Source organism: Corvus cornix, chromosome 1 (genome assembly GCF_000738735.6).
Source record: "Corvus cornix cornix isolate S_Up_H32 chromosome 1, ASM73873v5, whole genome shotgun sequence".
Lineage (NCBI taxonomy): Eukaryota > Metazoa > Chordata > Aves > Passeriformes > Corvidae > Corvus > Corvus cornix.
Window position 1 is genome coordinate 30,552,166 of NC_046332.1, and position 17,767 is coordinate 30,569,932.

Genomic DNA, 17,767 nt, shown 5'->3' on the forward strand with positions numbered 1-17,767 from the left:
ATTAAAAGTTACAGCATAGCACTTGCAGCTTTTTTTGGTGGGCTTAACATGAGAAATTGGCAGTGGGAGAATTTCTTTAACTAGGTACATAATGTTAGCTCTCGGGCTCCCCTGGGTTGAAAGGGAATATGACTCATCACCTTGCACTTTTTTGAAGCCACTGGGATACCATTAAACTAAACTGAGATTTCTACACTTATGATCAGTGTTTACTGCCAGGTGTTCTGCTGGTGGCTTCAGCTGTTAGCCTGGGATTTAACCAGAAATGGAGTTTGTCTTCATATTGCTGGGTAAATCTGTTGCTAGTGTTGAAACTCTACTGATGATGCCCGGAGAGTGGTAAGACTGCAGAAAGGAACCATCACTTAGTAATTTCCTTTCCTCTTCCCTGCTCAAGTATTAAAGTTCAAATGTAAAAAGTAATAACACATGGTAGTTTTTCTTACAGTTTTGATAGGGTAAAGTTAGGTGCAATATTATGGAAATAGAAATAAAAACTGTAACAAACAAAAGGCATTAAAAGTGTTAGGAGACATTGAGAAGCATTAAAACCATCAGAGCACAGACTTGGTAGGTTAAAGGAAGGAAAATGGAATTTAATCAGTACTGCAGTAAACACATACCTTTAGCTCTCAGGGGCCCATTTCTGTCTATTCCCTGTGAATACTGGTGTTCTCATGTGTTTGGGGATTGCTTCTGAAAATTACTTATTTCTTTCTTCTGTCATCATTTTAACTGTGCTTTCTGTTAAACTTTGTTTCAAGTTCCACATGTATCTGTTCAGGAACACAAGGAAGAATTTAACAAAATGTGAATTTGAAGTATCATATCATACTCAGATATTCTGAGTTGGAAGAGACCCACAAGGATCAAGTACATTCATTGAATCACCTTCCAATTGCTATTTCAGTTCCCGTGGTTTGGCTTTCCCCAAGAAATTCCCACAGACCAAGTGCAAATGTTCACAGACTTTTTTTATTAAGCAAGAAGAACTTAAAACTGATAGTGTATTACAGCTTTAGGAACAATTATCAATTTAAAGGCACTTTTCAAACCCATGAACTGGAAATTTTAATCCTCGCCTAGAGATCTCAAGTGATACTACATTAATTTACCTCCAAGGGGAAATAAATTGAATCAAATTCAAGTCATTTTAATTTTGATCTTATTAAAGGATTTATCACAGTTCTAGTCACTTAGATTAAATTTCTGTCTGTGTAGACAAACTCTTGGACCTGCTATTTTTCTAGTTCTGCAAGTTCCACAGTTATGCATTCTCATTATTTCTGAGGCATTTCATAGTCTTCTGTCTTTACCAGTAACATCACCACCTTCACTCCCAAAGTATCATTCATTGTTTTGCTCCATCTGAAGTTCCACCTACTTTTTGCTTCAGTTTTAGGGGCTTGGAGTGTATTTTCTTAATTAGCTTGATCACTTCATTGCAACAGGGCCCTGCAAAAACTTATTTCCCCTTTGGTGTTATTATGCAAACTGGGTAGAAAGTTGGGATGGGAAGAGAAGTAGGTTTAAACTAGTTCTAAATTTTAACTAAACTACTGCTAATTTTAAATTAGTTCTGCTAGAGAAGCTGTGTCAACCTGAAGGTACCCTTTTTTTTCTCTAAAATTCATCCCCAAGCACTCTTGGATTTACTTCCTCTGCACTGCTAGAACGTATTCCTGTATTTCCATCAGTAGTCCTAGCACTTGGCCAAGTCTGTTCCAGCTTACATACTGACCCTGATTTCTGCTTGTTTTTTCTTACTTCACTTCCTATCACTCATATCTCTTAGTGTGGGGCTTGAAGTCACTCTGAGATTAGAGTGAAAATCCCAAAGAATAGCATGTTATTCCTTCCAGGCTGCTACCTCATCCTATCCTCACCAGTTGTTCCTCTTCCTGCCTGTTCCCCCCATGCTTCTCATCTCTTTCTTAGGTCTGCTTCCTTCCCAAGATTACAACTGGGCAAATGTTATTCTCTGTTCACAAAGCATGTTCCCTATTAATAAGCGATGCCAGTTGATTCCTTCACAAAACACCCCTATTTGTTCCTCAACTATTCTAGCTATAATTACCTAATTACCAGCATGTTTAATATACTATTTTGTGCTCTGTCGTGTCCTGGTCTTGCTTATGTCTCTGGAGCTTTGAGGGGGGAATACTACAGTGTAGTCTCTGCCATGTACTGCATGGTGCTCCACATATTTATTATACTAAACAAATAATAATTTTTCTAGTTTATATTGGCAGTCAATTTGTGAATATGTACAGCTTGTATCTGGTTAGCTTGCCCTGTGGAGGAAGCTCTACCTGTTGTGTTTTGCACATTTTGTTTCCCAGTGCTCACAGCTCTGAAATGTGCTATAACACACACAGGGGAGGAAAAAGCAGCTCAGGAATGTGTTTTAACCCAGAATCTCAACTGTGCATTCATAATGCTTAAAAATAACCTGAACAGTATGTTGTGGCAGCCTTTCGGGATTGGATTTGGGTTTGCTTTTGGACTTGTCTTATTAGTGGGAAAGGAGCCCTTCATGTAAAAAGTTTACAATTCCATGTTCCAACCTGAATGTAGATAGGGAAAGCAAATTTATTAATGATGCACTTTCTTGCACCTGAGTCTTCAGTGTGTTTTCCATATCTTAAAGAGGACTTTTTTTCTCCCAAAATTAAATTGACATTTTTCTATTCCCAGTAGCATTCAACTAAAAAGAACTAAAAGTACTGGGGTTTAATACCATTCATTTGGTTAGTTATTGGTCACAGTGGTCTACATTCACAAAAGAATAATTTTGAAAGACTGTATTTATACAAATCACCTAGTATAGGGATATTGTCTCTTGGAAAAGAGCCTCTTCTTTTGTTTGCTTGTTTGTTTGTTTTTTCAATGAAAGAATATACATGGGACTGAAGAATTAGTACCTTTTAGCCAACTTTAGTTTTCCCACTTTTTGGTTTTGCTCGGAGAGTGCAGTATTTGGGAAAACAATTATAATTATAGAAGTAAAAGAACAGTCTCAGAGACTGAGAGAGGAGAAGTAAAATACAATATTTAAACAGATGAAATTTGAAGTTGGTATTTTCTTTCTTTTGGGGAGAAAACCAAATTAATAAAGCATTTTATTTATATATAACAGTATTTTTGTATGTTTCACATATTTAATGTAGTATATTTCTGTATCTTAAAGCATTCTGAACTAAACTTTGCATTATTTCTCTCTCTCTCTAGGGTATACCCATGGCTTAGAGGTCTAGGCTATACATCTTTAACTGTATTTTTAATGGGATTTTTTCTCTGGAATGTGGACAACATTTTCTGTGATAAATTGAGGTGAGTCTTTTCACTTGTCTAGATAGCTCTTAATAGCTTTTTAGTATAAAGATTGGATTATTTCTGTGGTGCATATTCAAGTCCATCTCATTGTATATATGGTGTGCTGCCTACAAAGCATCCATGAGGTTTTATGCAGATTGCTCATGGCTAGAGTCAGCACTTAAGAGGCCTTTTTTTAACCATTTATAGATTTATTTTGTTATTTCTCTTTAACTTCAAATTAAATTGGGAGAAATAATGTCACTGAGGTAACTCTGAGGATCTGTTGCTGACTAAAGCCTGCTATTCACACTTGAGTGAATGAGTATGTTTTCATCTGAGTGTGTTTTTATCCTGCTGGTTTGGGCTTTTTGGGGTTTCTGCTCTTACATTTCCCAGGAAAATATTAAAAGCAGTAGTTCTGCTTGTTAAAGAAGACATGCAGAACTACTGCTACTACTACTGCTACTACTGTTGAAGAAATACCTATTACAATATCCATGTTACCAATAAACAACACCTAGTTGGAATTCATGTGTTGCTCAACAAGCTGGAGGAGATGGAAAGGTTAATTCCAGCATCCAGAAAAATACATTTTTGACTGTTTGAAATGCTGTAATGCCATGGGGTCTGTGTTGTACAGAATTGTCCTGGTAGGTTGCTTTGTCAGAGCCTAATAACAGTGTGCTGTAAAGAAATCCAAAGTTTTCTATCCTGTCTTGCTCTGTAGTCCCTGTGCTAGGTTAAGCCAACTGAAAGTTAATTCCAACAGAGTATTCTTGAAACTTTTTTCTTAAATGAATATAATACATGATCCTCATCCCTAGAAGCGCTTGATACGGGTGGAATGGAGTAGTTATTTGGCAGCACAAGTGGCTGGGTTTACAGTTACTTTGCAAATATTGGCACCAGGGTTGATTTTTGCAGCTGCCTCACATCACTGGTGAGGTCATTACCCCCAATTCACCAAACCTGCTGAGCTGCTGTGGGTCCTTGGGGCTTTTGAACTGGTTCCTAGGCCCAAAATTGACACCAGCTGCTGAGGCACTTTTTTCCATCCTCATTTCATAAGGGGAAAAAATTTTAGTGTCTTTCCTGTAATACTTGTTTGGTTATGGTGCTGGGAAAAAAAAAAAACAAACTTGTTTACTAGCTTTAATCAGACATCTACAGAGCCTTGGATTTCTCCAGGGGGTATTATAATTTGAACCTTTGGAGAAAATACATTTCAATTCCTTGCAATTCTTTATTCTGTGAAGGTCTAACTTGTGAATCATCCACCTACCTGCTCTGTTTGGTTTTAAAGTTCAAAACTAAGTTTTGATTCAAGGTTTTTTGTTCCATATTTCATTAAATCTGCAGCTTATTAAAAAAAATCAAAATAAAAAATCTGTAACAGTTTCTCTGGTAGGAACCACACACTTCTGATTTTGGGCTTTGAAATTTCCTGCCATCCAAAGGCTTGGAGGTTGTGCTGGACTGACTGTGTATTCCACTGTGTCATTGCTGGGCTGACTCAATCAAAACTCTGTGCTAATATTTGTGGCTGAGCAGCTTTGGACCAAGCACTGTAATATCAAGCAGTAAGGATGTATTCCGGGAGCTGCAGATTTTTCTTCCTTAACACATGCAATCGTTGTTTTCCATTTTTTGTTTTGACAAGTGAAATGAAAGTGAAAAAAAAAAAAAAGACCAGCAGATGCAAACATTTGTTCCACCATCAACCAAAATAGGCATTATCTGCAGAAGCCTAGTGAGCAGGAGAAATAAGAGCAATGTAGCTCTTCTCTTTATTTCTTTACCTCCTTCCCTTAGCCCCTTCCCTAGTAGTTCACACCCCATAGCTACAAAATACAAAGCATGTTGGTGGAGTATTTCAGACTCTCTGCTTTGATTGCTTCCTCACTAAACACCCATTTTGTCCCTGTTTTAGAGTTCAACAGAGAAAGGCAAGTTAAGCTTCCATGGACCTGCAGGATAGGTGATGTGATTGCCGGATTTAAAGTGATGATGTCTGATAAATCCCATTTCATCTCTCAGACCTTAAACTCAGCATTTCATCCTATGGACAGAAGTTCACAGGGTTTGGGGGAGAAGAATGGTAGAATTCATTTGGGACTGTAGGATGCCATAAATATATTCCCTGAAATTTGAGTCCAGAAGTTATTGATCACTCATCATATGAAGAAATGTCTGTTTTCTTTAAATGTATAAGAAAGTCAGTTTGCTGATGTGTCTCTGTACTGGCACTGTAAAGTATAACTGCTGCTCCTCACCTGCTGAAAGCCTGATTCCACAAAACCTGACCTATCAAGCACGTGCCTGAGATATGGAAACAATAATGTGTGATCTGGCAATCCAACATTGTGATTTGAGATTGCTTAGCTGGGGAAAAATATCCCACTGCATGATATTTCTTTCTTTCAGAGCACTACGAGAGAAGATGCCTCCTGTGGTGGGAGCTGTGACACAGTTTCATGCATGGTGGCATATTCTCACAGGCCTGGGTTCTTACCTGCATATCCTGCTAAGGTAAGAAATGTTTTCTAAACTGGATGTTCACAGAGATCTTATGAGTTTTCTCAGGTTCAGATGTACTTCAGAATATTGTATCATCCAGAAGAGCAGGAAAATTACTTATTAAACTGGTGTGAGGTTTTCTTTCCTCTTTGCAACTGATCTAAAAACTCTCTAAAACTAGTTTATATTCTTCAAAATGTAACCACTAATCTTTAAACAGTCACGGTTTTTCAAGAAAATTTAATTCAGAAATGGGAACCCTGTGGCAGTTAAACCAAAACCATTTGACAGTATGTGAATTTCAGAATGTAAGCCATTAATACCTGTCTGTTCTTGAGCAGCAATCCTGAAGTACTTGAACATGTTTAAATTTAGGAGCTTAACTCATCTTTTGATAGGCACTGTCGCTCCTGAAAACCAGCAGGCATCCTGCTGTAGTGCAGAAGGATGATGGCTGAAGTAGTTGTAGTGGAGCTGTTCCCAGAGGGGTAGGATATAAGGTTTAGGAGGAGACTTAAAAAAGAGTGTAAGGTAGCAAGTCTAGATCCAGCAGATTTGTCTCATTTTGGCTCTGTACCACCATCTAGTGGAACCAGGGGTGAGGATAGAATGTAAGCTGAAATCTGTGAAGAATTTCTGCAGTTTGTTCATCATATAATGAAATAATATTTTACCACTTAACCGTAACTGAGAGAATGTCTGTTTTACATATACATGCTGTGTAGTTCAGGGAGCTTGATTACATATCCGTTTTTCTACATCTTACATGGCATTCACCTTTTTTGTCAGATGTTAAAATACCTAATAGAAGGAAAATAAGTACATTTCCAATAGATTATCTGATAGCTTATAGTTACATTTATGTGTATATAGATGCACACATATGTACCTATCCGTCTGTAAATGTATATATACAGATGTACATTTATATATATATAAATGTATACGTTAAATATGCCAAGGTATGTGGAAAACAGTTGCTCCATTTTGGCTTACAGCTTGTCTGCTACCCTAAAGAGCTTGAGGTAATATTTTAAAGAAAATTCCTTACAGGAATCAAGCATAGGCAAGGGTTTTCCGACATGCCACAAAGTGGCATCACCACTTAAAAGTCGTGAGGCCATTCACAGGAAAAGATCTACTGAGAGGAGAAAGTGTCTAAGAATAAAAATAAGATATAGAATCAAGCTATGCTGCTTTTTACCCCTTTAGCATCTGCTAGATTTTGTGGTACACTGATTTAATTTCATCCTTCTAGAATGACAGGCTCGAGTCCCTGTTTAATTTTTTTTTTTTTTTGTACCTCTCAGGGTTTCTTTCTCCCCACATAGCTGATAGGGTAAATTAGTTTGCTGATTAGTCTGCTACAGAGGTATTTACTGGAAGCTAACATCTCCTATTTCTACTAAATCTAGGCAGAATAGGTAGCTCTGCAATCACAGAAACAATTCTTTTCTTGTTGGAAAATAAAACTGGGTTCAGGACATCGTTATTTTATGTGCTGCCTTAGACCTGAAATTTTAAGCATGCTTTTTTCCTTCTCCTCAGTTTATATACAAGGACACTTTTCCTGAAACACAGGCCAAAGGTGAAGGTAAGCTATTTTGTGTTTATTAATGTACATTTGAATATCTTGTGCTTTGATCTTGTGGTGGGGCTCAATAATTATGCCTGTTAGGACTGCCTTTGAATTCTGCTTACATCCCAAGAAATGCAGTTGAAATTTTCATAGAATCAGAGAATGGTTTGGGTTGGAAGGGACCTCAATGATTATTTAGTTTCAGCCCCCCTGCCATGGGAAGGGACACCTTCCCCTAGACCAGGTTACTCAGAGCGCCCAGGTTACTCCAACCTGGCCTTGAACATTTCCAGGGGTGGAACATCCACAACTTCTCTGGGCAACCTGTGCCAGTGCCTCACCACCCTCAAAATAAAGAATTTCTTCTTAATAATATCCAATCGAAACTTACTGTCTTTCATTTTAAAGCCATTCCCCTTTCATCCTATCATTAGAATATGTTTAATAGTGTTTGGTTTCTGTTCCAAGAAACATAATATTCCAAGGAGTCTTTCCCCTATTCCTATTTCTCTTTTGACAGTTTGTTTTTGGGATATGGCCTGTTCTTCTGGTGGAGCCACCCAAGAAGCTTTGACAGAGCCCTGGGCAGCAGCACGCGATCACCTGGCCTGGCTGAATAAAGCATTTCAACAGTTACTCTGGCTGAAGTGTCAAAATTATGGATCAATCCAAGTACCATTGCTATTAAAGGACTCCTCTGTGCTGTGAGGCCAGTCAGCCAGAACAGAGCGAAGAGCTGGCACACTAGGGAAATAGCATTTAGTACAGCTTTATTCTAAGTTGTTAAAACAAAGATTAAGACACAAGGGTTTTATGTATATATTGTATAGCTGATGATACTGAGGTAATATTTCGTGCTGGTCACAGAAAACTAACCATTTTTGAAGTGGATTGCACACGTTTTTTCATTCAGTTTTTGTTCTTTCTGTGGTCTAAACTAATATTAGTAACTGAATGACAAAACCAGGCCATTGATGGCCAAGCTAAGCGTTTGTGTGGCCTATAGTGAACTGAATGCTTAACCCAAACTACTTTAACCTTGCACTTTTATAGAATTAATGAAGTATGTAATGGTTGATTTAAGCCTTTATTCTATCTTGCTTTTCCACAGCCTCCTTTGGCAATTTATATTTTAAGCAAAATGGTTGCGATACCATTAGTTCATTTTGTACCAAGCTTCCATTTTCTCTTTAGTCCAACCAAGAGGTTCATCATGGAGGATGTTCCAGGGTGTGACCAGCAGAAGACACTGAAATGGTGAAGCCTTATAGATGTTCTTGTTTGTGTCTGGAAACTCAGTTCCTAATTTGTTGGACCAGTGATTCATCACAAAACTGTAGAGTGACTGTAGAAAGATAAGAAACACTCTTTTATTTTTTTGTAATTGTTATTTACGTACGTCCTTTTCTAACCCTGCCTTTAACTTCCCATTTCCCATTCATACTACAGATTGACAAACACCTCAGATATGCTCTAGTTTAGCTTTGAATTCATCTTTCTCTTATTTTACAAGTCTTAAATAGTGGTCTAACTTTCAGATGCATCTTCTTATTCAGAAACAGTGAAGGAGGTATAAAGAACAAGACTGAGGTTGACGATACCCTCAAATATAAGTGGCAGCACTTTGCTTGCTTTTAATCTATCACATGGTTAGTCTGTGAGAAAGCTGACCACCTTTTAAAACCCGACTTTGGGGATTAATGGGGGAGACAAACCCTCTATTTTCTGCAATTTTTATCTACCCAGCTGATGGAAGTTAATAAGTAAATGTAAAGAAAACATTAAACTAACACAGTTTTTCAAGATATACCTCAAGTGAAGGCTGTGGTTTTGACGTTCTTGATTTTGGGGCAACTAACAGAGTCTGTGCCTACTTGCTGCCACGCTATGCAATTTTTGTCTGCTTTTGATGCTCTGAGGGATTTATCCTTCTTGCCATGAAGAAAAAAAGGGAAATGCTCAGAGTGATCCAAAATCCCATTCTGTATTGATTTACAACATGCTCACAGCAGTAAAGCATGGTAATGTAGCTGTAAAGCTGTCTGCCAGGTCTCAAAGTCCTGACTATTGAACAATCAGTGCTGGCTAAAATGGTCTCCTCCCTGTAATGTCTTTTTCTCTGTCTGCAGTTTCTCTGCATCTTCCACGTCCATCAGTAACTCTCCTACTGACATGAACCTCCAAATAAAACTGTGGCTTTTGTTATGCGACGACCCTGGACCCTTGAGATCAAATAACACCAAACTCTGGGCTGGAAAAAGATACTTAACCTTGAGTGAGTTCAGTGAGGTTTAAGCACGTGCTGATAGCAGTACATTTCAACCTGTACATCCCTATAAAGACACCTGAAGGGTAACTTTAGAACAGCTTTGCTATCTGTAGGCTCCAGTTCCATAGACAAGGTCAGCATCTATGTTGGGAAATTTGAGCGCTCTTCAGACTGAAAGAAGTTAGAAGAACTAGCATAGAGGCAGGAAAAAGCTGTTCTGGATCAAGTGTCTTTAATTATCCAGAAGGCATATTTTTTGTAAAGAGATTTGAGAACTGTTTCAAAAATGTAGCTTGAAAATAAGTGCCTGCCTGTTCACCTCCAGGCTTTCTCAAGCATTTTTCCACAGACTGTATCCCATTTTCTTATTTAGTATGTTTACATGTGTTCATAAGTTAGGGAAGGAGTCCCGTAAGAGAAGCAGTGCAGCAGGAAGACATATCAACAGTGACTTGTGACATCTGCTAGGTATGGTATTATTTTTATGAAAATGAAAAAAAACTTTATTTTAGTGGCCTTAGTATTGTTACTGAAGGATCTGGGGGCTCTGTTTAGTTTAGTAATTGCAAGAACCAGAGTGTCTTGAAAAGCCACTTTCTTATTGATCAGGCATCTCTACAATGGAATATTTTAAAGAAACTTGTTGATTCTTCTACACATTTGCAACAAGGAAGTGTATGGTGGGGGGTGGTTTTCAAGTCTTATTGAATTGTCAGGATATAAAAAAAGAAGTTGGAAAAGCTCATATTTTAATTTTATGCTGCTGTTAGTTTTTCATTCATGTATCATTTGTTGTTGATGTTTTTATCTTTAAAAAAATTATGCAAATTGGCTTCTTCCTACATTCCAAATGACCAAAAACGTGCACACCTCTGCCACTCTGCCAGCAGCCTTTCTTTCAACAGGTTATATTAGACCCTGAAGAATGTAATTTACCTGTGTATCCTTCTTAGCATAAATAATCTAAAATCATGGGTGCTTTGGTTTGACTGCCTTACTGATCTTGTGAGTGATATTGAAAATGACAAGCTGGTTTTAACTGCATGTCACTAAAATTCAGACTGCCTTTTCTAGTGCCTGGAAAGACATACATTCTTGCTCCTGTAATGTAATTACGTTAATTAATTAATGTCTGTTAATTGCTTTTTATTTGTATCATTTGTATGACAACGTTGATTTTTTTTCCTACAGACCTTAGAGCAGCATATCCCAAACTTTCTTGCACTACATCTTAGAAAGTCATGTGTGATCCTGTTTTTTGAGTGGGATTCAGAGAGCAGCTACTTTAAAGAGAATTATGGGAGTAGCAGGTGTCATTTGGTATTAATTCTACAGGATGTGTTGGACAGACTTGATAGCAATGAATTCTCCTATTCCTTAATATCTATGAAGAACCACGAAATCTGCCACCATACATCAATTTGACACAAATGAGCAGCAAAGTACCTCTGCAGTCCGTGAGCTGAAAAATTCTTTCTTGAAAATAAGAGAAAAAACTTCAAAATTACTCTCACAGTACAGATCAAACCCATACCCTATTCTGGGAATTTAGATTTTTTGGATACAGCTCAAGACATGAATTCTCCAGAACTAAAGATGTGAGGAGGAATCTCATCCATGTTTTGAAGGCAGTGTTGTTGGCTAGCAGTATTAGTCATCTCCAGACTTCATCTTAGTGCTTTTTCTGTTAGCACAGGCATGATGTGCTGCCCATGAGTGTTTAGAAAACTCTCCCCAGTCAGAGTTGGAAGATGCAGTCATGCCACTTGCTGATCTACCTCTGTCATGTATTGTACCATACCTGTGCCCTTAATTATATTTGCCTGAATGTGTGCACGTCAGAGCAGCCTGACTTAGACCGTGCAGCCCCTGAGAGTGGCAAGAGTATTGTACTGATTCGTGGCTGCCTCTCTTCACTCTCCTGACTTGTTTGGTGTCTGTCATTTACAGCTTGTGCTCAGTCTGCCACTCGTCTGTGTGTAAGTCTGGCTGCTTTAGAGAGAGATTCGAGTAGGAGGACTTCAATTCAGACAGGTGTAGCAAAATCTTTTGGGAGGGACATGATGGAAAATATTGCTTTATAATTACTTTCATTCTATTTTAATCCTGTTTTGTGCTGTCTTGCTTGGCTAAAGCTGATTCGTATGATTTGAAATGCAGTTGATTCTTTGGGCCATAGTGGATTTGCTTCTAACACCTCGTTTCAAGCAGCTGAATGTCTTTTTCAGCAAACACTTCCACATGAAACTCAGCAACAGAAAATCCTCCTAATACCACCAGTGTTTCTCACCACCTTGTTCACTACCACCTTGTTTAATCTGCGTTTAAGAATTTCAGTAATACCATTTTTTTTAAAACCTGTTTCTCTCTGTGGATATATTACAGCATTTAATAGCAGGTGGTGAAACAATTCAGTACAGCCCTGCTCAGGCAGCAGCACTGCTGTTTTCTTTAGCAGACATCAGAATTCAGGAACACACATCCATTTTGGGGTAATCTGTGCCCCATAATTTAGATTAACATATTGAGGTAAAACTTTCGGTTTACTTTAAACCCCATCTGCACTTTATAAGTAGGCACTGGGAGGCTTTAACTGCAAAGTGCTGTTTGACTGAGAGACTTTATCATGAAGAAGGATAAATGATGGAGTCTTTACTACACATGAGCAGAGCAAAGCCAGAAGGAGATTAAGAAATCTTACATGAAAAGAAAATAACAAAAGATTAAGCACAGAATCCTGTAGTATTACGTCAACCACCCTCCTGGTATCTGCACTTTAGATACTTGAATGTCTTGTTATTTATACTTTTAACTTCCCATGTTGACTCTGCTCTCTTCACCACAGAAGTGATGTAGTTTCTGTTACATTCAGTTCATTGTAGATGACTTAGGGGCTGTTTTATGAGGATGGAACATGACACAGATTGTTTCATACATGAATGAATGCATTTCTGATCCATCTGGAATGTCCTCTGCCAGCTTTATTTGAGTCTGTAACCTAAAGACAGAGAACATCCTGTGTAACTTAAAATTGGTTTGGGGTTTCTTTGTTCAGTTCCTCACGCACAACTGCCTACAGCTGCCAAGTGCCTGATCTCGCTGTTGCAAGGCTTTTCTGAGAGCTGGGGCTGTGTTCTCTTCTGAGGTCTGTAAGACAAGGTCTTTGGTAGGTGGGGGGTCAATTTTTGTTGAAAATTCTCATTCTGCAGGAATCACAGTGCTATTTTTAGTGGCTTTCCAGCTAGTTATCCAGTACATGTCTGCCTCTGTTTGACTCAAACTTGAGCCTGACTACCCACCTTCCTGATGCTGTTGCCTCTTTCCAGGCTTTGAAAGCTGGCTGAGGGATTTAGCAGTGCAGCAGGTGTTTATTTTGGGTTGTGTAGTTCAGTGACAGGCCGTTTGTGGGCACAGCAGTCAAGCAAGCACTTTATGCAGAGCCCCCTTATCGGAGCTCCCAGCCAGATGCTCTAAACAGGGCTGGGATAGGGGTATTCATATGTGCAATTTGGGAGGCAGGTTTGGTGCCTGAACCTCTTACTTTAGAAATCTCCCATTTTACATGTTGAAAATGTTTAGGTTTGACTAAGTATGTAATTGTACATTTAAGAAGAACCAAGTTCAGAGTTCATGTGAGACCCTAAACCAGTGCCTGCAATTTTTTTTTTTTTTTGCACACATACCACACAAATTGAATCTGCCTGATGTTAAAGAGCAGATTGTCAAGATTTTTAAAAATGCAAAGATAAAGGGTCTTTTGTTTATTTGTCCACAGGAATAGCTATAAGCACAATCTTAGATTCCTCATTCTGTCCCCCAAAGCTCTGGAACATACATACGTTTCTCCAAAGACAGTGTTAAATAAAATGGCTCATAGCAAGTCATGTACCAAAATGTTTTCTACATTAAAGCTGTGGAAGAACTTTGTGTATACTACTGCTCCCTGGATTTTGGAAGAGAGGTTTTCAAGCAGCTTAAGCAGTAGTTAGTCCTTAGACTGAACAGGAACTAATTTTTCTCTTGATTTTCCAAATTGTTGTTGACTGTTTCATGTTGACAGTTGATCTCGGCTTAATGCACAGATGATGTTACTGTCTGATCAAACAACATCTGTCCACCTGGAGTGGACAGGAAATCTCCTGTGCATTATGTGACTAAACTTTCTAACATTGACACTATGACTTCTAACATGTGATGTTTCTTCCTGAAATTCAGTACATTGTTGCAGATGGATAGCAGCACTGTGACAGATGAGTAGCAGTTGATTTGTAGAACACACCTACGTTGAGAAACGCTTATTGACAATTTTGATATGCTGAACTGACTCTTCCTACTAAACCAGCTGGTAACTAATGTTAGGCTTATATGTATCAGCATATCTTGTTTTCCAAAGCACAGTAGCTTTGAAATATTTAATATGTTTCATTTGTTATTCATGCTGCAGTCAAGCACTAATTTGTGTCTTTATAGTACAAACTATTAAAGAATTTTGTTTTAAATACTTCTCCCAAGTGGTTCTTGGCTTTTGTGTTGCACAGGGCTGGCGAGTTCATCTGGATGCTGTTCAGTACATGGGTGGTTGTACGTCTTGGCTGGTGGTGTGCAAGTAGCACAGCAGGATTTGTGTGTCCTGCCTGGATGGGGCAGCTGCCTGCCTGAAGCCAAAAGCCTCCATGGCAGTAGGGTTCCCCGATCTTTCTGCCTTGTGCTGGGGCCCTTTGAGCACTGGGCCTTGCTCGGAGTTGTAGTGTTGGCTGTAAATACTGCAGGACCTTCTTCCCTTCAAAGGCCTTCCCCAGCACACACCGGTTAGAGGGGACCTCAGGTATGGGACATGGGTAGGAGAGGAAAAGGGCAGGAGTCAGGGGAACATGCAGGCAGACCAGAGTGTGCAGTTTGCACACTCTTTGCTTCAGCCTTTTCCTCTTCCTTTCAGTGAGAGAGGAGGATAATCACTGCAGGGCAGAACCTCTCCAGGCAGGAATTGTGAACAACCAGGCACTAATCCAGCAAGTCTCATCACTCCCCAGCAGCCAGAGTCTGGTAATGACCATCAGGTGTTTTCCCCACTTCTGGCTGTTCTCCCAGGTGCTCAGAAACCCCATTTTCTCCTGCTTATCTCTCTCAAAGCTGTGCCTCTGCAGGGACAGCCTGGAGTTAACTATTCAGGGGCCAAGCCACGGGGCAGCAAACCTCAGAGCCAGTGGTGTAAATGGCTGGGGCAAGCTGTGCCACCTGCTCTCAGTGGTGCTGCGAACAGAGGCCTATCCAGACTCGGCAGACAAGTGTTGCCAGAACCCTGGGGCTGGGTGAAATCCAGCTTTGCATATTGAGCTTGTGGCTGGCCTAGAACTGAGTAATACTTTGAAATTTCCCTGGGGATAAAAACATTGTGGTTCTGTAAAAGCCCTCCTCCCAACCAGAAAATTGAATTTTGAGCTTGATGATTCCCTTTCAAGATTGCCAGTTTACTTGCAGCTTTATTAATTTCTCTCTTTCCCCCATTTCAACTCCCCCCTTGTTTTTTGGGGTTTTTTTTAATTCAACCTGTTCAAAGGCTAGAAGTGAAAGTCTAAACGTGCACCACTTAAATCCCAATGGCTCTAATCACAGATTTGGCTGCTCATGGTGCTGTATGGAGACAGTTGCTGCCAGTTAGCAGAGGAGCTGACTCTCCAGCCTGGATATCTGTTCCAAAGTTCATGGAGATGGATGAGATAATGCAATCACTAATGGAGCTGCGATGGGTTTGTCTCTTCTGTGGGTCATTTTTGAGGGCTCTTCAGATGGGTCCCCATGGGGACATGGACCATGGTTGTGCTGGCATGGGAGAGGATCAACAGATCAAGGACAAATATCTGGATTCAAACTCAGTTACCCAAGAGCGGATAATGTGATGAGCTCAAGAGGTCCCTTGCACCCTCAGCAGGAACAGAGCTGGGGATGATGTCCTCATTCACCTTTTGTATGTGAGGGACTCTGCATTTGCCAAGACAGAACTAATGTTGTGTGAAGCACTGCATGTGATGGAGCAAACATCCCAACCTACAAGCAGAAACTTTGCAGACTTACTTTAAACCTGTTTTGCAATTGCTATGGTTAATTTAGCATCCTAAACTCCTTTCCAAGGTGAGTCACCCCCAAGCTGGGTATCTCACCTTGCTCACATGCAACACCCAAGGCTCTCAGTGCATGACACTTTCCAGCTGCTATAGTAATACAAATAGCCACTAAAAACATCCAACCTCATTAATCACCTTCGCTCAGAGTGACTTTATAATTAGCATGCAAGATGCACACACCACTTTAATGAAATTAGCAGTAATTAGTGGCCCTGACACAGATGTAGAGCCAACACAGGGACCAGGTGGAGCATGGGGTGTGCAGCTCCTGTGGACCTTGTGCCCATGGCACAGCACCCAGAAACACCTTGGGACATCAAGGGTGCTGACTCTGATACCTCATCATAGAGATCAGATAGGTGAATGCTAATGAACAGCAGCTCGCATGATCCCACAGAAATGGAATTAAGCAAGTTACTCTGCTGATGTAACCTGATGTCAAACCTCTAATATTTATAGGCTGGCCGAGTATCAGAGCTGCAGTGATTTATGTGGATGTCTAGCCTTAGCACTGTTTTTTCCTCATAGCTGGTGTGTTGACTCAATGCCAAACAGCAGAATGAAGTCCATTTATTAAAATATTGCAGTATTGTAGAAGCCTGGGGACAAATCCAACTTCTCAGGTAAGAGAAGTGATGAACAGAACAACCAGATCCACTCGGCAGCCAGGCAAGCCTGTCCAGGCACTTGTGAGTCATTGCTTCACAGGGTTTTATTGCTTAACAGGGTTTTGTTCATTTAGAGTCCTCTGAGGGTTGATTTATTTTAGGATTTTTTTCTTCTATTTGTTTGGGATTTTTTCTTTAATCATCTCATTTTTAACATCCCACCTCGGCTGGAATGAAAGCAAGATTAAGTGCTACTTACAAAATGAAAAACAACAATGAACCTACAAACCACAGCATAAGAACAGAGCTGCTACAGAAGGGATATTTTTATACAGGTTATCTGACAAGCAAACAAACTCCAGATGTTTTCTTGCTGCTGACATTAATTGAAGCAGGAGGGCTGATTAACGCTGTGGACTTGTTTCTGCTGAAAATCTCTCTGCCGCATCCCCCTGGATTTGACAGTTCACTATCAATTTGCTTTGCAACCGAGGCACTCATGCACATCCCTCCGGAGTGGTTGTGGCTCTTCAGTAACGCCCAGGACATCTCATACTAAGTGGCTTTGTCCATATGCTCACATCATGTGGTGTTCATGTTCAGGATGGAGTAAAAAGCCTCTTTCCCATGCCATGAGCCATGTTACCTCCCAGCAGCTCCCTTCCTCTCCAGTAAGCATCACAGGGCACATCAGTCAGGTTTGTATAACCATGAGAACAAAAACGCCAGGCCAAACTCATGGTGATCAGGCTTTAGGGGAAATCAGTGTTTAAATCAAAATAAGAACCTGGCCATCCTTGCCTTAATTAGAGTCAACAGTGGTAAACACAGTGCTGGAGGCAATTACCTCCAGCAAGGGTTGTGATTTACATCTGGCATGGAAACATCCTCATGTGGGAAGGCTGGAGGTAAACATCTAGTTGCAACCTCCAATTCCAAATGAAACCCTGGTGTTATTCTTCCTGAATCCATGCCCAGCTTAGCTGTCTCTGCTTAGAGAGCCATAGTTTAGTTATATATATATATACTGTCTGATAATATCAGAGATGGTAGCTTGAAGCTTCAAGCTCCTGAAGCTTGAAGTTGGAAGTCAGCAAATTAGAGAGGGCAGAAGGAGTCTCGTTTTATTCATTAAGGTGTGACAGTAGTTTTAAGTCTCACACATGGGTCCTGGAAAGGAACATACATCTATATGAGCTGTGAAGGTTCATGTCAGTGTGAAGACTAAAACTCTACTGCTCTTGCATTAAAGGAGTTTTTTTTTTCCTTGGCTTGGCTAGTGAGCAGTGACTGATGTGATTCCTGCAATCACTTGCACTCACCCAGATACGAGGCTGTGGGACCTCTCTTGACA

The 17,767-nt window shown here is 39.9% G+C and overlaps 1 protein-coding gene across 1 annotated transcript in view; it reads left to right on the top strand.

The window, feature by feature from the left end:
• ACER3 (alkaline ceramidase 3) overlaps positions 1-14,188 on the top strand; it is a gene marked incomplete at its 5' end in the record, with an annotated part of 56,824 nt that extends 42,636 nt beyond the window's left edge. The window contains 4 exons of the mRNA XM_039561728.1: positions 3,232-3,333; positions 5,743-5,847; positions 7,384-7,429; positions 7,935-14,188. Coding sequence (XP_039417662.1) covers positions 3,232-3,333; positions 5,743-5,847; positions 7,384-7,429; positions 7,935-7,988 — 307 coding nt within the window. The remainder of the gene's footprint in view (positions 1-3,231; positions 3,334-5,742; positions 5,848-7,383; positions 7,430-7,934) is intronic.
• Between the last annotated feature and the right edge of the window lie 3,579 nt (positions 14,189-17,767).